Genomic DNA, 27173 nt, shown 5'->3' on the forward strand with positions numbered 1-27173 from the left:
TAATAATAATAATGGCATTTATTAAGCACTTTCTATGTGCAAAGCACTGTTCTAAGCACTGGGGAGTTTACAAGGTGATGGGTTGTCCCACGGGGGGCTCACAGTCTTAATCCCCATTTTACAGGTGAGGTAACTGAGGCACAGAGAAGTTAAGTGACTTTCCCAAAGATAATAATGATGATGATGGTACTTAAGTGCCTTCTATAGTCATTCATTCATTCATTTAATCGTATTTATTGAGCGCTTACTGCGTGCAGAGCACTGTACTAAGCGCTTGGGAAGTACAAGTTGGGAAGTACAAGTACTATATGCCAAGCAGTGTACTGGAGTAGATGCAAGGTAATCAGGTTTTCCCACATGGGGCTCACAGTCTCAATCCCCATTTTACAGATGAGGGAACTGAGGCATAGAGAAGTGATTTTCCCAAAGTCACACAGCTGATAAGTGGCGGAGCCAGGATTAGAACCCCGTCCTCTGACTCCCAAGCCCGTGCTCTTTCCACCAAGATGAGACTCACATGTCAAGGTAACTGTCTTCTGCACTTGGTCAATCCCTCTGTCATATAGGGGCACAGCAGTGTTTAACAGTGAGGTGGGAAATTTGCCTTGAGGCCTTTCAAACCACCTCATGGTTCAGCATTGGCATCCTGCGCTTGTTTGACCAGAAATAAAAGTTGGGCCACGAAATTGTATTTGAGACCATAATTCTGTTACCTTGAGATTCAGAAGTCACAACGCAACTGAAAGAATTGCTGTTTAATGACTGGTTTTTACAACTCTGTTTTTTAATGGATATCAAATAGGTTTTGCCTTGTCTCCTCATAACAGTAAACTTTTTCTTGCTTTCTCCTCTTCCTCTCTCATGCGGTAAAGTCAAAATTTGCTGTGCGATGTGACAATAGTTGCTGAAGATATGGAAATTGCTGCTCATAGAGTGGTGTTGGCAGCCTGCAGTCCATACTTCCATGCCATGTTTACAGGTATGTAATGCTGTTTACTTCAGGAGGTATCAATCAATCCATCAGTGGTTTTTATTGAGCACTTTCTGTATGCTGAACACATCTTTTAGACTGTGAGCCCTTTTAGACTGTGAGCCCACTGTTGGGTAGGGACTGTCTCTATATGTTGCCAATTTGTACTTCCCAAGCGCTTAGTACAGTGTTCTGCACATAGTAAGTGCTCAATAAATACGATTGATGATGATGATGATGATTACTAAGAACCTGGGAGTGTACAGTACAGTGGGGTCGGTAGACACGATCCCTCTCTTTAAGTCAGTAAAATACATGGAAGACAGGGGTAATAGCAGCGTGGCTCAGTGGAAAGAGCCCGGGCTTGAGAGTCAGAGGTCATGGGTTCAAATCCCAGCTCCGCCAATTGTCAGCTGTGTGACTTTGGGCAAGTCACTTCACTTCACTGGACCTCAGTGACCCCATCTGTAAAATGGAGAATAAAGACTGTGAGCCCCCCCGTGGGACAACCTGATCACCTTGTAACCTCCCCAGCGCTTAGAACAGTGCTTTGCACATAGTAAGCACTTAATGAATGTTATTATTATTATTATTATTAGCAGCAGCAGCGTTTCAGCAGATGGACATAAGTGCTCCGGGAGCAGGTTTATGCTGTATGCCCCCGCCAGCCACAGGTCACCTTACATTCAGCTTTGCAAGATGTGTTTTGCTCTCTTGTTGTTTTCCTCCCTGCGTATTGACTGACTTGCTGGCAGAAATTATAGGGTGTAGGATTTTCAGGAATGGGGGTGAGGGGTGGGGCAAGGTAGTGGCAGGGAGAGAAGGATGTGCCAAAGCCAGTCTGGCTCTTTTTTTGCCTTCTAGCAGCATCCCCATAGTACGAACAGGGTGGCTTTGTGTGAATGTGTGTGTTTAAGTAATTTGCCAGAAAATAAGCCCATTAGCTTCTTTCCTGTTAATCTTTCACAGGAACACAGTTCACTTAACGTTGAAAGAAAATAATAGATCTGGATATGCTTCCATTTTATTAAAGACAGAAGCAGTTTAAATTTCACCCATGTGATAATATTAATTGGCATTTATTAAGCGCTTGTTATGGGTAAAGTACTGTTCTAAGCGCTGGGGAGATTACAAGGGGCCGGGTTGTCCCGCGGTGGGCTCACAATCTTAATCCCCATTTTACAGATGAGGTATTTGAGGCACAGAGAAAAGCAGAAAAGGGACAGGGGATTTTACTCAATAATAATAATAATGACGGCATTTATTAAGCGCTTACTATGTGTAAATCACTGTTCTAAGCTCTGGGGGGATACAAGGTGATCAGGTTGTCCCTCGTGGGGCTCAGATTCTTAATCCCCATTTTACAGATGAGGGAACTGAGGCCCAGAGAAGTTGTGACTTTTGCCCAAAGTCACACAGCTGACAACTGGCAGAGCCAGGATTGGAACCCATGACCTCTGACTCCAAGGCTCTTTCCAGTGAGCCACACTGGAGAAGCATCGAGTCTTTGTTTTCTTCTGACATCGACAGTTAGTGTACCAGGAGGAAAAACCATCCCACTGAGGGATATTTTCTCCATTCTTCTCACATCTGCTTCCTAAATTTTATTTCCAGTCGAAACGTTTGCTTTCGGCAACGGCTCTTGTTAAGATAAATTGTCTTGACCAGTTCAGTACAGGTTTCCCTGGTGTCTTGGCATGGAGAGGACAAAGGAAGTGGTTGAATGAAATGCGTTCAGATGGTGAAATTCATTGAGTGGCTCATTTTTTAAATAGGCCATGTGGATTTATTCTCTCACTTAAAGGCCCAGGTGACCCATGGAGAGTTGACTTTGTTGTTTATATGGAAAGGGTCATATGAATGGGGTTGGGTCATCACCTGATTACCTATTAATATCTAGCTTTGATGGTTTGAAGTCTGAGCAATGTGCATTCCAGAGACGGTAGGACCTGGTGTCATTGCCAAGCTTTCTGGAGCCCAGAGAAAAGAGAGAAATTTTCCATTAAGGCAATTGCCATTAGCCTGTACCCTGTCTTGAAACATACATGGAACAAAAAGAAAATTCAGTTCACAGAATGAGTTGGGAATCCAATTTTTCCAGAGCTGTGAGCCTCCCACCTTGTTTCCGTGACTAAACTCGGGGGCCAAAATATGTAAATATCTTGTGTTATAATCTGGAGACATCTTTTTTTTCTTTAGGGAATAATGTTTCAATAATGGGCAGGTAAGTAAATGAAAAATAAAGGAATAGCGAGTTTACTTTATGATCCACGTATTCATTCATTCAATCATATTTATTGAGCGCTTACTGTGTGCAGAGCACTGTACTAAGCGCTTGGTATAATCAAGTACCTTTCTGCTTTTGCACTGTGAATTGTTATTTGTGATAATTGTGGTGTTTAAGCACTTACTATGTACTAAGCACTAGAGTTGATACAAACAAGACAGTCAGGTTGGAAGAGTCAATCAATCAATCAGTCGTATTTATTGAGTGCTTACTGTGTGCAGAGCACTGTACTAAGCGCTTGGGAAGTACAAATTGGCAACATATAGACACAGTCCCTACCCAACATGGCTTGCAGTCTAAATAAGAGGGAAAGCAGATATTTCATCCCGATTTTACAGATGAGGAAACTGAGGCACAAAAAGCTAAGTCGCTTGCCCAAGATTGGACAAGGATCATGACTTCCCTTCCCTTATTATTCACCGCAACATCTAGGGTGTAAGAAAACGAGGGAATTTGATGTAGTTTACTGATGGACTGTAACTGAACTGGGAAGAGGTCTCTTCCTGAGCAAAATTGGAGGGATTGGCTGCAGCTGTGAATCCAAGGAGAATTGTATTTTTAATATCTGAAATGACACTCCCAGGAAATCAATTCCCGAAACTTGCTTCTTCCCCCTTCTCTTACCGTGCCTTAGCAACACTTTATTTCTTAATGATTTTCCCAATGTCTAATGTTATAAAAGATTGACATTATCCTTTTTGAGATGAAAGTCCTCACAGATAAGTCCTTGAAGTTAATGTTAATCAAGAGAAGAGTTCTGAGTCTATTCTTCAAATTCATGGCTTTCCTGAGATGATTTTCATTAGATATTTTTATCAGGCATTTTAATTTGGGTAGCTAAAAATATCCTGCTCTCCTCAATAGGAACCTGGCTGTTTGGGTAGTGTGAAATCAGTTAATCAGTGGCATTTTTTTGCACACCTACTAAGTGCTGGGTGCAATATACTAAGTGCATAGGAGAATGCGGCAGTATCAAGAGACACGTTTTCTGTCTTCAAGAAGCTTAATATCTAACGGGGGGAATGGACAAAAATTCTTCATTCAGTCATTTCTTGAGTGCTTACTGTGTGCAGAGCTCTGCACTAAATGCTTGGGTGAGTACAATATAACAGTGAACAGACACATCCCTGACCCACAACAAGCTTACAGTATAGAAGGGGAGGCAGACATTGATGTAAATAAATAAATTACAGATATATACATAAATTGTGGGGCGGAGGGGGTGATGAATAAAGGAATCAAGTCAGGGCGATGCATAAGGGAGTGGGAAAAGAGGAAAGGCTAATTCAGGGAAGGCGTCTTGGAGATGTACCTTCAATAAGGCTTTGAAGCGGGGACGGTAATTACAGATAGTGAAATAGAGAAAGCTGATGAAAGAATGACCATAAAGCAAGAAGCAGTAAAGATGTATCAGGATGAAATAGCTGAACAAGTAATTGAATGAGCCAAAAAATGTACAACAAAATAAAAATATGCACGTGTGAGGGCTGAGGATAGTTTGTGAAAATCAGCGGGTGTGTGTAGATGTGTGTACGAGCATGTATGACAATTGTTTATATGTTTTGTGTCCTTGGATCATTTACGTGCATATATTTATCGTTTATGTTGCATCAAACTTGTTTGTGTGGCTACTACTTAAGTTTGTGTGTATATTTCTTTCCCAGTTAGATTGTAAGTGTTTTGAGGTCTGGCTCTGTACTTTGTTCTTCCTCTGTAACAATGTTCTGTCCATGGTGGATAATCATGAAATATTAATTGCTTAGAGTCTGGCTAACAAGCATTGCTAGGAAATGTGTGGGTCTGGGCAGCGGGAGGGGAGGGAAAGGGGGCAGGAAAGCAAGCAAGTGCACAATGAATAGAATTACCAAAGGAAGAAAGTTGTTCCATTGCATAAGGGATCTTCAGATGGGAATGGACCAAATCACACTAGCCCTACTGAGAGCTCACCTCCACCAAGAGGCCTTCCCAGACTGAGCCCCCTTTTCCCTCTCCTCCTCCCCATCCCTTCTGCCCTACCTCCTTCCCCTCCCCACAGCACCTGTATATATGTTTGTACAGATTTATTACTCTATATATTTTACTTGTATATATTTACTGTTCTATTTTGTTAATGATGTGCATCTAGCTTTAATTCTTTGTTCTGATGACTTGACACCTGTTCAGCTATTTTGTTTTGTTGTCTGTCTCCCCCTTCTAGACTGTGAGCCCATTGTTGGGTAGGGCCTGTCTCTATATGCCTCCAACTTGTGCTTCCCAAGCGCTTAGTACAGTGCTCTGCACACAGTAAGCGCTCAATAAATACGATTGAATGAATGAACTAGTGATCTCTTATCTCCCCCACTAACATTCCCAGTTCTCTATATACTTTTATAAATAATCTGTGCCAGTGGTGGTGGAAGGGAGATTAGAAAAGTAAAGTAAGGACCACCATCTAAGCCTACTAAGAAAGTGTATATAAAACTATCTACAGACTCTATTGAGACAAATTGGTGATCCACTTAACAGTTGTATCTCACACATGTGGCGATAGCTTTCAGAAAGTCATAGCAGTAGGTCCTTTTTGGGGATATCGGGCTGCTATTCCATCCAAATCCTCAACTTCTTCAGATCAGAATAATTATCACTGCACATCCTTTATTTTTCTACTACGAAAAAATAAAACTCAATGAGTTCTTCTACAGGTATTTATTCTTCCAGTCCCTTCTCACTTGCATATTCTTTATGTAACTCTCTAGCCCTTCGGTGTCTTTATAATTTTCCAAAAAGATGTGGGCTTCTTTGATTTTTATTTTTATTTTTTGGGTGGAGGAAGTAGCAGGACCTGTTGAGGTATTGAAGTTTTTGGTAAAACAGCTGGCCTCCGAGATGTTGTCTGATGCACATCTTCAGGGAAATGTGTAGTTAAATGTTCAGCATCATTTCTGAACTCCAGAGTTTTTGTTGGACAAAGGAATTTGGTGTAATTATGCCTTTCCAAAGGCCCTTCTGGTAGATCATTACGTTGGATAGTGAGTTCCAGCAGCATGGCGTAATGGATAGAGCACGAGTCAGAAGGTCATGGGTTCTAATTCTGGCTCTGCCACTTATCTGCTGTGTGACCTTGGGCAAGTCACTCCACTTCTCTGTGCCTCAGTTACCTTGTCTGTAAAATGGGGATTGAGACTGTGAGCCCCACATTGGACAGGTGCTGTATCCAACCCTATTTCCTTGTATCCACCCCAGCACTTAGTACAGTGCCTGGCACATAGTAAGCACTTAACAAATACCGTAATTATTATTATTATCAGGATCAAAGCAAGCAGCCTTCCAGAGATCTTTGTAATCAAGCAGCGTGGCTCAGTGGAAAGAGCATGGGCTTTGAAGTCAGGGGTCATGGGTTTGAATCCTGGCTCTGCCAATTGTCAACTGTGTTACTTTGGGCAAGTCACTTAACTTCTCTGTGCCTCAGTTCCCTCATCTGTAAAATGGGGATTAAGACTGTGAGCCCTACATGGGATAACGTGATCTCCTTGTAACCTCCCCAGCACTTAGAACAGTGCATTGCACATAGTAAGTGCTTAATAAATGCCATCATTAGTATTATTATTAATCCACCGGTCCCCTGAATGCACTGAAGAATAGTGATTCTCAAACTCTTGCTGTATTACTCTCTAAAAGGCTCCCTTTCCCCCATCCATCTTAACCATTAAAAAATGTTTAGATTTGGAGCTATGCAGCTCCAGATTCTGGGACTCTTTGGAATTTCCCCCATTTTGAGAAACCCAGAAGCAGGGGAAGGCTCTTATTCAATCAGTCAGTCGAATTTATTGAGTGCGTATGTGTGCACTGAACTAGGCACTTGGGAAAATACCATATGACAGAGTTGGAAAATATGTTCCCTGCCCACAAGGCGCTTACAATCTAGTGGGGGTGACAGACATTAAAATAAATTTGGGATGTGGACATAAGTGCTGTCTTGAGGAGTGGGGAGATGTGGACAGAACTTTTTTTAGAAAAATGGTCCATGCAGCAGAGTGAATGGGGAGAGACAGGAGGCAGGAAAGTCGATGAGGCACCTGATGCAATAAGATGGGATGTGGTAAGTCCAGTGCTTAGAACAGTGCTTGGCACATAGTAAGCACCTAATAAATACCATGATCATTATCATTATTATAAGTACTTGGGTCAGTGTTAGACCTTGAGCCTGTTGTGGGGTAGGGACCGTCTCTATATGTTGCCGACTTGTACTTCCCAAGCGCTTAGTACAGTGCTCTGCACACAGTAAGCGCTCAATAAATGCGAATGAATGAATGGAGAGGAAAGAGTGAATTTTAGAGCTGTTGTGAAGATTGAACTGCTGAGATCTGGTGACAGATTGACTAGACAAGTTGAATGAGACAGATGAGTCTAGCTTGGCGCCTTGAGTGGGAGTCTTTGAGAAAGCAGAGAAGGAAAGTGATCCCATTCTGGTCAGAGCCAAAGTGGAGTACTTTTTAAGAAGAAGGTAGGTCTCGGAACAAATATTGAAGTCATTTGGACCTACACAGAGAGAAAAGATAACAGTACTCCTAAGAAGCTGCTGTATATGAATTGATAAAGAGCAATAAAAACAAGATGAGGAGGCGAAGCATTTTAAGGACACCACTGAAATGCAACTTTCAGAAATGTAGTGTAGATGCGAACGCTAGAAAACAAGGAAGAGAGACCCCACCCAACATTTGGCTATCAAAAATTCCATGACTCCTTTGGAAAATGGCACCAGGACCAACAAGAGTGTGAGGCTGTCCCAGATTCAGGCTCTGCAGATAGTAGTTGCATTCACGGATGGAAAATGTATTTTTTAAAAAGGGTGCAGTGTGAAGAAGACTGAGGCAGTCATCAATTGTGGTCCAACACGTTGGGGAATCCTAAAGGCGAAAACACATTGCCTTTGAGGAAAGTGAGAAGCAGCATGACCTCGTGGATAAGCACAGGGAGTCAGAGGATCTGTATTCTAATCGCAGCTCCTCCACTTCATTCATTCATTCAATCGTATTTATTGAGCGCTTACTGTGTGCAGAGCACTGGACTAAGCGCTTGGGAAGTACAAGTTGGCAACGTATAGAGACGGTCCCTACCCAACAGCGGGCTCACAGTCTAGAAGAGGGAGACAGACAACAAAACAGAACATATTTACAAAATAAAATAAATAGAATAGTAAATATGTACAAGTAAAATAGAGTGATCAATCTGTACAAACATATATACAGGTGCTGTGGGGAGGGGGAGGAGGTAGGGTGGGGGGGATGAGGAGGGGGCTCAGTGTGGGAAGGCCTCCTGGAGGAGGTGAGCTCTCAGTAGGGCTTTGAATGGAGGAAGAGAGCTAGCTTGGCGGATGGGCAGAGGGAGAGCATTCCAGGCCAGGAGGAGGACGTGGGCCAGGGGTCGACAGCAGGACAGGCGAAAACGAGGCACAGTGATGAGGTTAGCGGCAGAGGAGCGGAGGGTGCGGGCTGGGTTGTAGAAGGAAAGAAGGGAGTTGAGGTAGGAGGGGGCGAGGTGATGGACAGCCTTGAAGCTGAGAGTGAGGAGTTTTTGCCTGATGCGTAGGTTGATTGGTAGCCACTGGAGATTTTTGAGGAGGGGAGTAACATGCCCAGAGCGTTTCTGCACAAAGATGATCCGGGCAGCAGCGTGAAGTATAGATTGAAGTGGGGAGACAGATGGGAAGATGGGAGATCAGAGAGGAGGCTGATGCAGTAATCCAGTCGGGATAGGATGTCTGCCGTGGCCTCTCTTGTCTGATGTGGCCTCAGTTCCCTCGTCTGTAATTCCTCTTCCCCCTCCAATCAGTTTTACATGCTGACTGGCTTCGTACCTTTGTATTTTGTAGAACACAGCCAAGGGGATCAGCCTTGTGTAACACCAGCATGCTTATCGTCAGACTAGCTCATGGCTACGAAGAATTAATTGTACATTTGAAGAATTAATTGTACATTTGAAGAATTAATTGTACATTTGTATCGTAGGAGAGATGAGTGAGAGCCGGGCAAAGAGGGTTCGAATAAAGGAGGTGGATGGCTGGACCCTCAAGATGCTCATCGATTATGTTTACACTGCTGAAATTCACGTGACAGAAGAAAACGTACAGGTAAGGCCGAAAGTTTCATGTGTGAGGTCTCTTGGAGGCATATGGCTTAGAAAAATCAAAATGATCCCTCTTTTGTTGAGGGAACAGGACCGGTTGCTAACACTTAACATTTCAGATGGGGGAGGGATGATTATTTCCTTATGAATCCCATGTCATATGTCCTCGAGGCTCTGAGACATGAATTGTTAGATATTCAAATTCTCTGGCTTCACTTGTGGGTTTGTGGGGTTTTTTTAATGAAAGCACCTGTCAAATGTACTTGTAATTGCGTAGCTACATGTTGCCCGTAATCATACTGTAATCTTCAGGAGAGCTTTTTACCCTGCATCAACCTGGGCCCCTTTCACTCTAGAGTCTTCCTGGAATTCAACCAAATCAAAGGTTGATAGCTGGGGTGCTTTGAAACATTAGGCCCTAAACTCTCAAGAATTAAACAACCAAATTCTGTTGTGCAGACAGGCAATTATGCATTTAATTTTTTGCTTTCAGTCAGTAACTGACTATTTGAACTGGTACACTGAGTGATACTTCTAGCTGTCTTGGATCTTTGACCTTGTTTCCTGGGAAATATTTCTCTTTCTTGACTCTTGACTCTGCTTTTGTTGCTTGATCCTCGATGGTGTCCTTGATGGTATTTAAGTGCTTAACTGTATATGCAAAGCTCTGTTCTAAGTACTGGGGTAGATACATGTTAATCAGTTTGGACACAGCCCTGTCCCACATGGGGCTCACAGTCTAAGTAGGAGGAGAGTGGGTATTGAATCCCTACTTTACAGTTCGGGAAACTGAGGTACCGAGAAGTTAAGTGACTTGCCCAAGGCCACACAGCAAGCAACTGGCAGAGCCAGGATAAGAGCTTTGGCCCTCTGAGTCCCAGAACCATGCTGTTTTCACTAGGTCCTGCTGCTTCTTCCCAACAAGAAGCTATCTCAACTTTCATCTGGGAGTCCCCTTTCTAGAGGAAGGTATTCATAGCTCAGTCCTTGGTATCTGTTCAAACCCATTAAACCATGGACTGTGGTAGAGTTTTTTTTTAAATAGAATGGAAGCTCAATTTTCTCCTCATCGGAGCCCTTCCACATCTCTGCTTCCAGAAGTTATGCCGTATCCTTCCATACTGTCCTCAGGCTACTTTTTGATAATTGAAATGGGTTTTGGGAGACAGCATATCATATATCTGGATTAAGGGCATTGTTTCTTACAGGATTAAAATTCTGCGTGTCTAGTTTTCCTATCTTCTGTCTGTATCTACACCCTTCTTACTCTGTAACCCACTAATAAAGTCTCTGTCCATTGGTGGTGAGATTTTTTTTTTACAGATTTATATTATAGATCAGAAAATAGATCCAGGGGAGTAAAAAAGGAAGTTAGAGACTAAGTGTGTGAGCTCATTGGTAATAGTGGTTTGTATAATGAAGCCATCAACCTGCAGAGAACTGATGGAATGCTTCGGAAGTTTCTTTAAATAGCTATCACGTTCCCATCGTGGAATATGAGTCATACCTGTTTTTAAGAAAACCTTTTGCCATGTTAATTTGCCTTTTGTGAGAATTCCTTTAATCTTGCTGGAATGTATTTGGAGAGCCCCTTTTGGCAGACTACTTCACTGCCTCCTAGAATTCTGTTCTATTCTGTGCTATTTCAGCAAAAACATGTCCATGGATGCGAAAACCTTATTTTAGCCTACTCTTTCCGCAAAGGCATATAAATAGGTTGCATCATATTTCCAAACTTCCCATCCCCCTCCTTGCTTTCCAGAATTAAGCAAAGCTTCGTCAAGGCTCATTGTATACACTTCGGTAGCTTACAATTTCAGAAAAGGGAAATCACTCGACATTCTCTAGGCCCTGAGATCACGTTGAACCTTTAAGTGGATCTTTCTAGTTTATGGGAAGACTGTCAGAGCTAATAGTGCCTTGGCAGGTGTCAAGAACGAATGAGTAAAGAGGGGAGAACTAAATTAAGGAATTTTGCCAATGTAGATGGTTATTCCTGTGAGCTTAGAATTTTTACTGTTTAGTATGCAGAGTCCCTCTTGGCTTCGTCCATGTTGGGTTGAAGTAGGAGACAAATAGATTTTGTTTTAGCAATGTAGAGTCCAAGGGTGTTAGAACTATTATCTTGGGGTTAGTGACTTCTACGTATTAGGTGATTTGAAAAGATTATCAGTTTCATTCCCTTGTTGAAAAAATCAATAGATGCGAATTGGAATGTGCCCAGTCAAGTAATAAATAATGATAATATAGTGTTCTCTATAAAAACAAACTCTTATCTTAAAGAGGTTGAATCAGGATTCAGAAATGGAATATGGAGTAGACGTAGAATATGATTAATGGAATTGTATTAGGAACAAGACTGGAATGGTGGCATGACAGTTGCATATTCACCAAAAGGCAAGTTGGTTTAATGGAAAAGAAGTCATGCCGCATAAACATATTGATCTCCCATGAACTGCAGTCGGCTTTTCTTAGTGACTTCGTTTTTCAGTGGCTTCAGCTACTCTCATTCTTTTCTCCAGGAAAGAAGAGTAGGTGTATTTGAAATTGCCACAGTTGCCATTTATTTTGTATATTTGAGAAATCCCAAGTGGCTGTTCATCCCATTTTAACCACCCCTTCTGTTTGAACAATGTTTGATTTTTTTTTTCTATTCCCCTGCCCTCATTATTCAGAACTCAGCCTCCTTAGATGTTTGAAATGTTGATGGTGATAAAGACTTTTAAAACGAAACTATGATTGCTGAAATAGCTTCTCAAACTGTATTGAAAGTTTAAATGATTTAATTTCTCCTAAGACTGCGGAATTTTCCCTTCAAATTAGAATTTTGAGTAGAGCACAGTGTGAGCCTCTATATTGCTGTAGCGCTGTGAGCAGAGTAAGCACTTAATAAATACTATCGATTGATCAATCACAAAGGCAGTGATGTTTGTGGTCTTGAGGCAGGTATTGAGGAATAGCTTTGGGTGTCTGAAAGTTAAAAACCACGTGCCACCAAGTGAAATGATGCTAAAGAACCAATGTCCCCGGACAATGAAGAGATGCATTGGGGAAGGGAATGTACCATACGAAGTAACTTTCAAACTTGTTAGTAGTTCAGAAATGATTCAGAAAATAACTAGAACCTTATAGACAGCCGGTTCCGGGGACCTCTAGGTAATACCGCCCTTGCGATCCTGAATTCTGAATCCCAATCTTGCCTTCACATCCATCTTTGCGGCCTTGAACAAACCATTAACCTTAGCGACTGTTTCCTTTTCTATCGAATGGGGTTAATAATGCTCACAACACCTATAGAGATACCCAGAAGAGCAGGAAATTAATGATTGTGAAGAACTGTGAAAACATCCAAGTGCTTATAAATGGTGGACAAAACTAAGTCATGAGGCAGTATTAGTGAGAGCCTGGGTGTAAAGATGGAGTATCTGGAGTTGAATCTCAAGGTTGTCCGGAAGAAGAGTAGCATTGTAAAACCATTAGGGATCACTGCGTAACTGTTCTCTGACTCTGTGCGGTGTTGTGAGGATTTGAAAGTCAGAAGTGACTGGTTGCAAGAACCTAATGTGGCTAAGACATTTGTACTGTAATGCGAGATTTAAGACTGAACCCCTGGGCTACTGAACTGAGTGTACTTAGTTTCTCCCTTACATTTATCTCTTTGCACTGGTTTTGCAGTAGCTCATGTGAATTTGAAGACTTATATTTTAGAACTTTCCCAGTTGGAGATAATGTTTTGGTTTTGCAACCTGGTCAAATCTTACTTTGGCTCAAATATCTCACCCTGTCTCTTTTTCCTCCCCCTTCAACCATTGAGCTACTCTATTCTGAAGGGAGAATAAAAACTCATTTCAACCACTCTTTCAGGGAACGCATCTGTTCATTCAATCGTATTTATTGAGCGATTACTGTGTGCAGAGCACTGTACTAAGCGCTTGGGAAGTACAAGTCGGCAACATATAGAGGTGGTCCCTACTCAACAACGGGCTCACAGTCTGTTGTAGTGTACTCTCCCAAGTGCTTAGATGCTCTGCACTCATTAAGTGCTGAATAAATACTATTGATTGATTTGTTTGGCAATAAATAATGAGAGCTCCAGTGTTTAGCACAGTGCTTTTCTACGGAATAGGAATTGGCACTTTTCTGTCATTTGGTTTTATTAATTATTCTGTTTTTAATGACTTAAATATATTCAAAATTTTCTAGGCATTTGTTTTGGGTGTTCGGAACACATTAATGTGCTTTTCATTATTTGCTATGGTAAACTATGCTTCATCTAGCATTTTTTCATTTCACCCTATTTTCAAGGAACACTTACAGAGGTACACAAACATGTAGAAACCACGTCATCTCGCTTTTGGGGGTAGAGCAGTGATGAAATGCAAAGGAAGAAAGATGCTTCCCAACCCCCAAGTTGTTAGTGGGGAGATACAGTAGAGCAAAATATAACAAGAACATAAACATAACAGGCACATAGGCTTACAAAACCAAAACACATTAGAGGGATAGCTAAGTCCCCTGGATTCCTGGAGCGAAAGGTGCCCTGTGGTGTCACGTTTCAATGGTTGCTTTATGGTGAATATTGGGAAATCCTGCAGAATTGGATTTGAACTGAGAAAGTAGAAGGGGTCAAGCTAAAAGAAAGCCAAAGTCAGTCACCTATTTGTGTAAGTAGTTTAATTTGAGAGCTACGTGGACTCCTTGAAAAGTCAACCCATAGAAACGCTGTAGATGCCAGAAAGGAAGCGGCGGTGGACTCCTTAGCCGATCTTCTTCTGAAATTAAACGCTCAGTTCCGTCCAGAGTTCCTGTTTTCACTATGTGTTTTCCGATAGGTTTTGGAAGCAGAATTAGGGAACGCTCTTCCGCAGCACACGTCTACCTGGATAGAGCAAGGCGTGTCGTCTGAAAAACTAGTTGTGCTCTGGTGAATATCATTCATTCATTCAATCGTATTTATTTAGAGCTTATTGTGTGCAAAAGACCATACTAAGTGTTTGGGAGAGTACAGTGTAACAATAAAACACATTACCCATAAGGAGCTTACAGTTTAGAGGGGAAGACAGACATTAAAATAAATAAATAAAATGATTGATATGTGCATAAGTGCAGTGGGGCTGGGAGGGGGGATGAATAAAGGGAGCAAGTCAGAGTGACACAGAAGGGAGTGGGAGAAGAGAAAAGGGGATTAGTGAAGGAAGACCTCTTGGAGGAGATATGCCTTTAATAAGGCTTTGAAGGAGGGGAGAATAATTATCTGTCAGATATTCATTCAATCGTATTTATTGAGCGCTTATTGTGTGCAAAACACTGTACTAAGTACTTGGGAAAGTACAATTCGGCAACAGAAACAATCCGTACCCAGCAATGGGCTCACAGTTTGGAAGGGGGGAGACAGGCAAAACAAAACAAGTAGACAGGCATCAATATAAATAAATAGAATTTTAGATATATGCACATCATTAATAAACTGCATAGAATAATAAATTTATGCACAAGTTTTGTGGGGCGGGGAGGGGATATGAAGATGGAGGGCATTTGAGGCCAAGGGCAGGATGTGGACAAGAGGTTGGAGGTGAGATAGATGAGATCGAGGTACAGTGAAAAGGTTAGCATTAGAAGAGCTAAGTGTGCGGGCTTTGTTGTAGTAAGAGAGTAAGAGAGATGAGGAAGGAGGAGGCAAGGTGATTGAGTGTTTTAAAGCCGAGAGTGAGGAGTTTTTGTTTGATGCGGCAGTGGATGAGAAACCACTGGAGTTTCTTGAGGAGTGGGGAAACATAGTCTGAACGTTTATGTAGGAAAATGATCCAGGCAGGAGAGTGAAGTATGGATTGGTGTGGGGAGAGACAGGAGGCAGGGAGGTCAGCAAGGAGGCTGATACAGTAATCAAGGCGGGTCAGGGTAAGTGCTTGGATTAACGTGAGAGGAGAGGAAAGGGTGGATCAGTGATGTGAAGGTGTAACCAACAGAATTTAGTGATGAATTGAGTATATGGGTAGAAAGAAAGAGAGGAGTCAAGGGTAACACCAAGGGCTTTACAGACAGGAAAGATGATGGTGCCATCTGCAGTAATGGGAAAGCGAGGGTGTCAGCTGTGAATACTGTGCCAAGAGTTTTCCCCAAACATTAGGTGTGATGGAATGCAATCTCCCAATTATGCGAGAACCGGGTAGGTTTGGGAGGGAGAGGCCAACTCCAAAAGATCAGTAATCAAATCACACATTAAGTGCTCGGGGAATGGCGAATGTGGTAGCCTTCCAGGAAATCCATCGATCGATTGAGTCACAGCAATTTCTGTTTTGTATGGCTTAAATGTGGTGTATTTAAAGGCCTCTTTCCTTATGGATTGAAATGGCCTTTCCCTGATGTAGCCTTCATTTCAGGTGGTGAAATCACAGCACTGTAGTTGATGTTTAAAAGTAATCTAACTGCTACATAAGTGGCCCTTTGCTGACCAGGAAGTAATATTCTGTGTGTTACACAGGGTATGCATTATAACTCATATGGCATCATGTGGAACCCGGAGATGGGCCCCTGTGGGACCCCTGACTCCCCGCCCCCCCCCCCCCCCCATGCCCTAGAGAGGTTTACGTTCTCCTTTAGACTCAAGGGGCTTGGTGGCAGGAACTGAGGCAGAGAGAGTGTTGAAAATTCAAATGCAATGTCCCCATTAAAATAAAATACCGGTCATTAAGTTGACCATTGCCATAGCAATACCAGGCACGGGGTGGAGCAACTCAAGACTTAAAGCAGGAAGATTGCCTACCCTAAACCCAATCAATCAGTCAGTCATGGTATTTATTGCACACTTATTCATTCATTCGTATTTATTGAGCACCTACTGTGTGCAGAGCACTGTACTAAGCATTTGGGAGAGGCCAATACAGCAGAGTTGGTAGACATATGCCCCGACCGCACAAGAAGATCGCACAATCATTAGAGCACGGATGAGACTTCCCACAATTGAGATCTGTTGTGCTCTGCACTTGTGATGATAGTCTAGCTCTCCTGAACCCTCAGCTCTACTCAGCATCATTAAGAGATGGGTTGAAATTTCCATTATTTATTCATTCATTCATTCAGTTGTATTTATTGAGCGCTTACTTTGTGCAGAGCACTGTACTAAGCGCTTGGAAAGTACAGTTCAGCAACACATAGAGACAGTCCCTGCCCAACAATGCGCTAACAGTCTAGAAGCAGCGTGGCTCAGTGGAAAGAGCCCGGGCTATGGAGTCAGAGGTCATGGATTCAAATCCCGGCTCCACCAACTGTCAGCTATGTGACTTTGGGCAAGTCACTTAACTTCTCTGTGCCTCAGTTCCCTCATCTGTAAAATGGGGATTGAAACTGTGAGCCCCCCGTGGGACAACCTGATCACCTTGTAATCTCCCCAGCGCTTAGAACAGTGCTTTCTAGACTGTGAGCCACTGTTGGGTAGGGACTGTCTCTATATGTTGCCAGCTTGTACTTCCCAAGCACTTAGTACAGTGCTCTGCACAAAGTAAGCGCTCAATAAATACGATTGATTGGTTGCTTTGCACATAGTAAGCACTTAATAAATGATATTATTATTATGATTATTATTATTAGAAGGGGGAGTCAGACAGCAAAACAAAACAAGTAGATAGGTGTCGATGCCATCAAAATAAATGGAATTGTAGCTATATACACATCATTAATAAAATAGAGTAATAAATATGTACAAGTATACACAAGTGCTGTGGGGAGGGGAAGGGGGTAGGGCAGAGGGAGGGAGTGGGGGTGATGGGGAGGGGAGAAGGAGCAGAGGATAAAGGTGGGACTCAATGTGGGAAGGCCTCCTGGAGGAGGTGAGCTCTCAGTAGGGCTTTGAAGGGGGGAAGAGAGCTAGTTTGGCAGATGGGCACAGGGAGGGCATTCCAGGCCAGGGGGAGGACGTGGGCCGGGGGTTGATGGCGGGACAGGCGAGAACGAGGTACAGTGAGGAGATTAGCGGCAGAGGAGCAGAGGGTGCGGGCTGGGCTGGAGAAGGAGAGAAGGGAGGTGAGGTAGGAGGAGGCGAGGTGATGGACAGCTTTGAAGCCCATAGAGAGGAGTTTTTGCTTCATGCAAAGATTGACAGGCAACCACTGGAGATTTTTAAGGAGGGGAGTGACAGGCCCAGAGTGTTTGATGATTTTACTTGTGTGCAATCTTTACTGTATGTTTTTCTGGGACCTATGTGGAGGGATTGGTTATATGCTGTATGCGACCTTTGAAATAATGATTATGTAATTTGTCAAGTGCTTACTGTGTGCCAAGCACTGTCAATCAGTCAATCAATGTCGTATTTATTGAGCGCTTACTGTGTGCAGAACACTGTACTAAGCGCTTGGGAAGTACAAGTTGGCAACATATAGAGACAGTCCCTACCCAAAAGTGGGCTCACAGTCTAAAAGGGGGAGACAGAGAACAAAACCATACTAACAAAATAAAATAAATAGAATAGATATGTACGAGTAAAATAAATAGAGTAATAAATATGTACAAACATATATACATATACAGGTGCTGTGGGGAAGGGAAAGAGGTAAGATGAGGGGGATGGAGAGGGGGACGAGGGGGAGATGAAGGAAGGGGCTCAGTCTGGGAAGGCCTCCTGGAGGAGGTGAGCTCTCAGTAGGGCCTTGTCCTAAGGGTTGGTGTAGATAAAAGATCATCTGGTTGGACATAGTCCCTGCTCTACATGGGGCTCAATGTCTAAGGGGGAGGCAGAAAATATACTTTATCTCCATTTCGCTGATGGGGTGCAGAAATATTTATCAAGCCTAGATGAGAAATGAGAAGAATAAACTATCCAATTGTCCATTGTATTGTAACAGTGTTATTGTAATGGTGATAAGGTAATAGTAATAGTAGATAAGGCCCATTGGTCTTATAATATTTGGGAATAATTAGATACTTTGCGTTTTGGAGATTTTGGGGTATGTGATGAGGAGATGACTTTGTAAATTTCTGAAACTGCTGATTTTTTTTTCTTTTCCATTTGTCTTACTCCCCCTTCCATTTGAAAGCGTGATGTAGTGCTCCCTGCCAAATATTAATTTATATTGATGTGTTCTTGATTACTTAGCTCAGAAGTAATTTCAGCCGACATTTTCTTTGTCGTTCTGAGTAGTTCAAATTTGGAGAGTAGCAATTCTAGATAAATCATTTTCAGAAAACTGTAATTGGAATGAAAGCATATTAATTATATGTTTAGTGCAAATGTGTTAATCGTTTCTTATTCACCAGCTGTTGTTTTTAATAAAAAAAGTTATTGAGTGCCAGTGCAGAAGTGTTGGGGTTTTGTACGTTGCTTATCTTATTTCTCTGTATAACACTTTGTGTGCTTCGGGAGAGAATTTTATCAGGGGACATACTAAGTTCCTCATAATCACCAGCACCAAGCTCCCTTTTATTACCCCATCTCTTGATTAATTGTAATCTGGGAAGATGACATTGGGTATTTAAACATTGATAGTAGTTGGCATTCTTGATGTGATTTCCACCTTTTCCATCCCTCTACTAGTTGGGGTGGGAGTGTTAATCAGTGAAATAGTTGAACTGCCTTCCAAGAGAAGGAATGTCATTGGTTGACTTTTGCCCTCAGGCATTTTTTTAACCCCCGTTTCTAAGAGCAACAGTTTGATTGCCTCTCTTGACCACAGTCTGTTCATAATAATAATGATGATGGCATTTATTAAGCGCTTACTATGTGCAAAGCACTGTTCTAAGTGCTGGGGAGGTTACAAGGTGATCAGGTTGTCCCACTGTCCCACAGTCTTAAATCCCCATTTTACAGATGAGGCAACTGAGGCACAGAGAAGTGAAGTGACTTGCCCAAAGTCACATAGCTGACAATTGGCAGAGCCAGGATTTGAACCCATGAGCTCTGACTCCAAAGCCTGTGCTCTTTCCACTGAGCCATGCTGCTTCTCCTAAGCAGCTTCTGATGCTGCTTCATCTGAGCAATCAATCAATCAATCAATCAATCGTATTTATTGAGCGCTTACTATGTGCAGAGCACTGTACTAAGCGCTTGGGAAGTACAGATTGGCAACACATAGAGACAGTCCCTACCCAACAGTGGGCTCACAGTCTAAAAGGGGGAGACAGAGAACAGAACCAAACATACCAACAAAATAAAATAAATAGGATAGAAATGTACAAGTAAAATAAGTAAATAAATAAATAAATAGAGTAATAAATATGTACAACCATATATACATATATACAGGTGCTGTGGGGAAGGGAAGGAGGTAAGATGGGGGGATGGAGAGGGGGACGAGGGGGAGAGGAAGGAAGGGGCTCAGTCTGGGAAGGCCTCCTGGAGGAGGTGAGCTCTCAGCAGGGCCTTGAAGGGAGGAAGAGAGCTAGCTTGGCGGAGGGGCAGAGGGAGGGCATTCCGGGCCCGGGGGATGACGTGGGCCGGGGGTCGACGGCGGGACAGGCGAGAACGAGGTACAGTGAGGAGATTAGCGGTGGAGGAGCGGAGGGTGCGGGCTGGGCAGTAGAAGGAGAGAAGGGAGGTGAGGTAGGAGGGGGCGAGGTGATGGACAGCCTTGAAGCCCAGGGTGAGGAGTTTCTGCGTGATGCGCAGATTGATCGGTAGCCATTGGAGGTTTTTGAGGAGGGGAGTAATATGCCCAGAGCGTTTCTGGACAAAGATAATCCGGGCAGCAGCATGAAGTATGGATTGAAGTGGAGAGAGACACGAGGATGGGAGATCAGAGAGAAGGCTGGTGCAGTAGTCCAGATGGGATAGGATGAGAGCTTGAATGAGCAGGGTAGCAGTTTGGATGGAGAGGAAAGGGCGGATCTTGGCAATGTTGCGGAGCTGAGACCGGCAGGTTTTGGTCACGGCCTGGATGTGAGGGGTGAATGAGAGAGCGGAGTCGAGGATGACACCAAGGTTGCGGGCTTGTGAGACGGGAAGGATGGTAGTGCCGTCAACAGAGATGGGAAAGTCAGGGAGAGGACAAGGTTTGGGAGGGAAGACAAGGAGCTCAGTCTTCGACATGTTGAGCTTTAGGTGGCGGGCGGACATCCAGATGGAGATGTCCTGAAGGCAGGAGGAGATGCGAGCCTGGAGGGAGGGGGAGAGAGCAGGGGCAGAGATGTAGATCTGGGTGTCATCAGCGTAGAGATGATAGTTGAAGCCGTGGGAGCGAATGAGGTCACCAAGGGAGTGAGTGTAGATTGAGAACAGAAGGGGACCAAGCACTGAACCTTGGGGAACCCCCACAGTAAGAGGATGGGAGGGGGAGGAGGAGCCTGCAAAAGAGACTGAGAAAGAACGATCGGAGAGATAAGAGGAGAACCAGGAGAGGACGGAGTCTGTGAAGCCAAGGTCAGATAGAGTGTTGAGGAGAAGGGGGTGGGCGACAGTGTCAAAGGCAGCTGAGAGATCGAGGAGGATTAGGACAGAGTATGAGCCGTTGGATTTGGCAAGCAGGAGGTCATTGGTGACCTTTGAGAGGGCAGTTTCCGTGGAATGAAGGGGACAGAAGCCAGACTGGAGGGGGTCGAGGAGACAGTTGTTGTTGAGGAATTCTAGGCAGCGCATGTAGACAACTCGTTCAAGGAGTTTGGAAAGGAATGGTAGGAGGGATATGGGACGATAACTAGAAGGTGAGGTGGGGTCAAGAGAGGGTTTTTTTAGGATGGGAGAGACATGGGCATGTTTGAAGGCAGAGGGGAAGGAACCAGTGCAGAGTGAGTGAGCAGCAACTCTAAGGAACGCTGAGGTCAGTTCCTAGAAACACGACATATAATAATAATGATGATGGTATTTGTTAAGCGCTTACTATGTGCCAAGCACTGTTCTAAGCTCTAGGGTAGGTACAAGGTAATCAGGTTGGTTACAATCCTTGTCCCACATTGGGCTCACAGTCTCCATCCCCATTTTACAGATGAGGTAAGTGAGGCACAGTGAAGTTAAGTGACTTGCCCAAGGTCACACAGCTGATACGTGGCAGAGCCGGGATTAGAAACCATGACCGCTGACTCCCAAGCCCGGGCTCTTGATACTAGGTTATGCTGCTTTCACTGAGTGCAATGCCTCCATATGAGTAATAATAAATATTTGTTAAGTGCTTACTATGTGCCAAGCACTGTTGCAAGAACTGGGGTAAATACAAGGTAATCAGGTTGTCCCATGTGGGGCTCAGAGACTCTATCCCCATTTTACAGATGAAGTAACTGAGGCACAGAGAAGTTAAGTGACTTGCCCAAGGTCACACAGCTGATAAGTGGCAGAGCCGGGATTAGAACCCACCACCTCTTGACTCCCAAGCCCGTGCTGTTGCCACTAAGCCATACTGCTTCTCATACTAATGTTGGTATTTGTTAGGTGCTTACTATGTGCCGAGCACTGTTCTAAGCGCTGGGGTAGAGACAGGGTAATCAGGTTGTCCCGCGTGGGGCTCACAGTCTCAATCCCCATTTTACAGGTGAGGTAACTGAGGCACAGAGAAGTTAAGTGACTTGCCCAAAGACACACAGCTGACAATTGCCAGAGCCGGGGTTTGAACCCATGACCTCTGACTCCAAAGCCCAGGCTCTTTCCACTGAGCCACGCTGCCGCACTGTTTGCATAGAGGAATTAAGGAGGAGAATGTGGCTGTGACAAACCATATGTGTTTTGTTTTGTTGTCTGTCTCCCCCTTCTAGACTGTGAGCCCGTTGTTGGGTAGGGACCGTCTTTATATGTCGCCAACTTGTACTTCCCAAGCGCTTAGTACAGTGCTGTGCACACAGTAAGTGCTCAATAAATACAACTGAATGAATGAATAGTGCGGGCAAGCCAAGCTTAAAGCAAATGGATCTGGTGATTACAGGCCCTCTTAAACAATGGATCTTTATATTATTATGAATTATAGGGGCAAAAAAGACAGACTGATAATTGTCCTGGTAATATCTTCGCAGTAATTAATGCAGTAGCTCATATCACTCCACTGTGATATCAGTAGTTGGAATTGACTGTATTTTGGCAGGCAATATTTTTCATTAAGCTGATAACCGACCTCCCAATACTGACTATCCTTGACCAAGGAAGTAAGGTTGTTTTTGGCTTGATCTTAACTAAATAACATCCTCGGGGTTGTTAGTTTGGCCCTCTGATCCTCCAGCTAAATTATCTGTTTAGTAAAAAGTGAAGCAGTGCCTGACTCCTGTCCTTAGTGGTCATCGTTGGGGGCAAATAGCTCCAGGAAAGATTCCCTAATTGTGGTGACTAATAATAAGCAATTATGCCGCAGCGTGGCCTAATGGGTAGAGCACAGGCCTGGAAGTCAAGGGATCTGCGTTCTAATCTCGCTCTGCCATTTATTTGTTGTGTGACCTTGGGCAAGTCACTTAACTGCTGCGTGCCTTGGTTACCGCCTCTGTAAAATGGGGATTAAGATTGAGAGCCCCATGTTGGATACGGGCTGTGTCCAATTTGACTGTCTTGCAGTGCTTTGTGCAGTGCTTGGTGCGTAGTAAGCGGTTAACAATTACCATTTAAAAAAACCCAACCCAAAACCCTCCAACAGATTCCAAGGATCTTGGGTAGGCAAGATTGGTCTGGAGCTGAGGGGGTCTGGTTTAGCCTGCTCTTTCTCCCAACCTCCAGAAGACCAACTGGATTTTCAGGATGAAGCGTGGAACACCTCAGGCTTTTGAGGGAGGGTTGGCAGTAAGGGAAATTGGCCAGCTTGCTTTCAATCATTTATTCAATTTTGCATTTATTGAGCATTTACTGTGTGCAGAGCACTGTAGTAAGTGCTTGGGAGAATACAGCAATAGAGACATATGCCCACAGCGAGCTTATAATCTAGAGAGGAGGAGAGAGACATCATTACCAATATATAAAATTACCAATATGTACATAAGTGCTGGGGTGGGATGGAGGGAAGAGCAAAGGGAGCAATTCGGAGCCGTGCGGAAGGGAGTGGTGGAAGAGGAAAAGTGGGGCTTCGTTTGGGAAGGCCTCTTGGATGACATATGCCTTCAGTAAGGCTTTGAGTGGGGGGAGAGTAATTGTCAGATTTGAGGAGGGAGGGCGTTCCAGACCAGAGGCAGGATGTGGGTGAGGGGTTGGCGGCAAGATAGGCGAGCTCTCTTTCTGATTACTGCTAGAGCTCCTGGTGAGTTTTACCCCAATGTTTTCCAAGGCCACTCTAGTCCCTTTTCCCTGTATCTGCTCTCTCTCTTCAGCCAGGCTTGTTGAACAAATTCCCACATTCCAATCTAACACCCACAAGCACTGCTCTTTCATGCGCTCACTCCATATGTGGAATATTCCTTTATTAAGATTCCACAGCCCATATCTTTGCAGCTGTTTATATTCCTTCTTCTCACAGATTGTCCAGTGATGTGGGTATTGTTTGTGGTGTCCATTAGATGGTCAATTTCTAGAAGCTAGACTGAAAATCACGGCGATGGTATTTGTTATGTACTTACTATGTGTCGAGCGCTGTTCTAAGTGCAGGGTGGATACAAGCTAATCAGTTGGACACATTCTGCACCCCATATGGGGCTCATAGTCTTAATCCCCATTTTGCAGTTGAGATAACTGAGGCACAGAGAAGTGAAGTGACTTGCCCAAGGTCACAAAATGGACAAGTGGATTAGAAATCAGCCCCCAGGTCCTTCTGTGCTCTATCCCTCTCTGTCCATTAGGTCAAGCTGTATCTCTATTTCACTTACTATTCAGTAATGGGCATTTAAATATTATTTGATGGTGACAACTTGTGCCTTTTCTTCAGAATAGGCTTCGTGCCCCAAGTGAGTGCTCAGCACATTGCTCTTCACAGAGTAAGCACTCAATTCACAGTATTGATTGATTGAGTGCTACAGTGTTACTTTCCAATCTCCTCTTTCCCCACGCTCCATTGACTTGCTGACGTACGACTGTCCACTCTTCCCTTCCTCTGCCAAAGTTTCATTACCTCAGTTCCTGGGTGCCTTTGCCGTGGAAACTTAGAGCCTTCCGGCAGCTGGAGTTTTTCCTCCTGTAGGAATAAACTGGAAGGATCTGCGTGTGCCCTACCAATTTCCTTCCTTCCAGAGGGAGCATCGCTAATGTGAAGGGATTTGAGACTCCTCAGGAAAGCCACTTCTCCACGATGGAAGAGAAGGAGCTGTTCTGTTGGAGTGGGCTCTACTAGAGAGTGGTGGGCAGTTGGCAGACCTTTGCCAAAATTATGGATGGTAGATTTTTGTATCATGCAAGAATTGAAGCAGCGTGGCCTAATGGAAAGAGCACTGGCCTGTACCCAGAGGACCTGAGTTCTAATTCTGGCTCTGCCACTTATCTGCAGAGCCTTGGGCAAGGTACTTGACTTCTCTGTGCCTGTTACCTCCTCAGTAAAATGGGGATTAAGACTGTAAGCCCTAAGTGGGACAGGGACTGTGTCCAATCTGATTAGCTTGTTTCTCCCCCAGCGCTTAGTACAGTGCCTAGTACATAGTAAGCACTTACTGTAAACTCACTATGCATAGGGAACATTTCTGCTAGTTCTGTTGAATTGTGCTCTCCCAAGCGCTTAGTACAGTGCTCTGCACATAGTAAGTGCTCAAGAAGTAGCATTGACTGATTAACAAATACCATTAAAGAAAAATAGAAATGCGGTAGCGGATTCAATACTCATATATGAGTGAACATTTTAAATAAGCTGTGTACTGATTTTCAGTTTACCACATGTACGTATCTGTCCATGATCTGTTGGAATTCAGGTTATGTTCCTGGACGGGTTGTACTACCTTCTTGGTTCTGTGTTTCAGGTTACGTTTTCTGTCTCTCTCAGGTTGTTGCCCATTGATATGTGATATCAACTAATGCGAGTTGTCTTGTGTGTGTTGCCTTATCAATTCCAAGGGTTGGCCTGTTGTCTTTTGGGTGTATCAGGGGAATTGTTTCTCAAGACTGCCAGGGTGATTCACGAAGAGAATTATTTGTCAGTTGTGTAATTCTGTCAATTCAGAAGCTATTTCCAGGGTTGAGAGTGTGTTTGACCATCGTTTCTCTTGCTAAGAATGAGGGTCCTTTCTGGGCTTCAGAAGCTTCTCAGTTTCTACCTCTGAACTGGGTTCAGTGAGGTTTCGGCCCATTTATCTTTAAAGTTGATGTCATGTGCCTTGTCGCACATGCTGGGCCAGTGCTGCCTGATGGTTTGGCTCCTTTCTTCATTGCTAAAATGCGTTCCTATAATTAGAAAGCTGCCTTCCGCCCCACCTGGCCTAAATCCACAAAAACCACCCAGAATCACGTAAACCCTAGAACTTTCTCAATGTAGAGGTCGTTGGTTCTAAGGGGAGAATTGATTTGGTTAAGCAGACTCTTCTCTTCGTACTGTTGTTTATGCTAGATTTTAAAGAGCTACATTTCTCTTTCAAAAGAAAAAACAACTTCCCAACCGGGTAAAATCGCAAAGTGAAAAATAAATTAAAGGACTCTATGAGCTAGGCAGAAGGGTTATATTTGCCAAAACAAAGTGTCTCATGTGTAATTTGGCTTGTCAAATAGTGTGCAGTGGGATGAAGTTGTCTCCTTGTAAAATGCACAGCTGGTGCAAAGGAATCAGATTTTGTTGGAACGTCTTATGTGACCATCACGTCATCCTTCCTAGGTAATGATAGATTTTTTTCCCTTGTCCTTCTTTATTACAGAAGATATTGTAAATTTCGCTGTTTTTATACATTTGATTTGATTGATTTTGAGTGATTTGAAAGCAGCTACAGTTTTACATTTGAAGCTCTTCAACTAGCTACACTTTTAAAATTTGAGCTGTTTAATTATCTGTACTGTTTTCCAAAAGTATAATATTAACAAATTAGATTTCTTGGGTTAGTAAAGACTCTGATTTCATGTTTCTTAGGACGTTTAAAGAAAAGCAAACAATTATCATCCAAAAAGTTACTGTCAAGGTTAGATCACAAAGGAACAAATGAATAAATTGAGCAGAAATGCTACATGTAATCCGTGTGAGGTAGCCACCCTCCCTTTTCTTTAGTTATCTTGCAGCATAGTGGAACAACCATGGTCTAGAAATTATGAGATCCAGAAACTTGTGTTCTAGTCCCCGCTCTTCCACCGGCCTGCTCTGTGACCTTGGGCAAGCCACTTAACCTCTCTGTGCCTCAGTACCCCTCTTCCTTAAAATTAATTCATTCATTCAATCATATTTATTGAGCGCTTACTGTGTGCAGAGCACTGTACTAAGCGCTTGGGAAGTACAAGTTGGCAACATGTAGAGACAGTCCCTACCCAACAACGGGCTCACAGTCTAGAAGGGAGAGACAGACAACAAAACAAAACAGGTGGACAGGTGACAAGTCATCAGAATAAATAGAAGTAAAGCTAGATGTACATCATTAACAAAATAAATAGAATAGTAAATATGTACAAGTAAAATAGAGTAATAAATCTGTACAAACATATATACAGGTGCTGTGGGGAGGGGAAGGAGGGGAATGGGAATAAGGCACCTGCTCTCCCTCCTTCTTATATTTCATGAGTCCCCCAGGGCAGTGGGGGCTAAGAGAGAGGGAGAGAGAGAGATTGACTATCAGATAAGATTTTTAATGTCATATTTATTGAGTGCTTACTATGTACAGAACACTCTACTAAGCCCTTGAGAGAGACCCACACAGCAGAGTTGGTAGACATGTTCCCTGCCCACAAAGAGTTATCCTGTACCTATACCAGTGTTTAGCACATAGTAAGCACTTAATAAATGTCCTTCCTAAACTGTACTTTCGAACTTTATACTTACGGTACTTGTTAAATGCTTGTGATGTCAAAGACTGTTCTAAGCACTGGGCAAGGTA

At 43.4% G+C, this 27173-nt stretch overlaps 1 protein-coding gene across 2 annotated transcripts in view; it reads left to right on the top strand.

Moving 5' to 3' along the window:
• Positions 1–27173, top strand: part of KLHL2 (kelch like family member 2) — a 102199-nt gene that overhangs the window by 32875 nt on the left and 42151 nt on the right. For both annotated transcript variants that reach the window (XM_038755187.1, XM_038755188.1), the window contains exons 3-4: positions 873–979; positions 9245–9366. In XM_038755187.1, coding sequence (XP_038611115.1) covers positions 873–979; positions 9245–9366 — 229 coding nt within the window. The remainder of the gene's footprint in view (positions 1–872; positions 980–9244; positions 9367–27173) is intronic.

This window comes from Tachyglossus aculeatus, chromosome 12 (assembly GCF_015852505.1).
Source record: "Tachyglossus aculeatus isolate mTacAcu1 chromosome 12, mTacAcu1.pri, whole genome shotgun sequence".
Taxonomy (NCBI): Eukaryota; Metazoa; Chordata; class Mammalia; order Monotremata; family Tachyglossidae; genus Tachyglossus; species Tachyglossus aculeatus.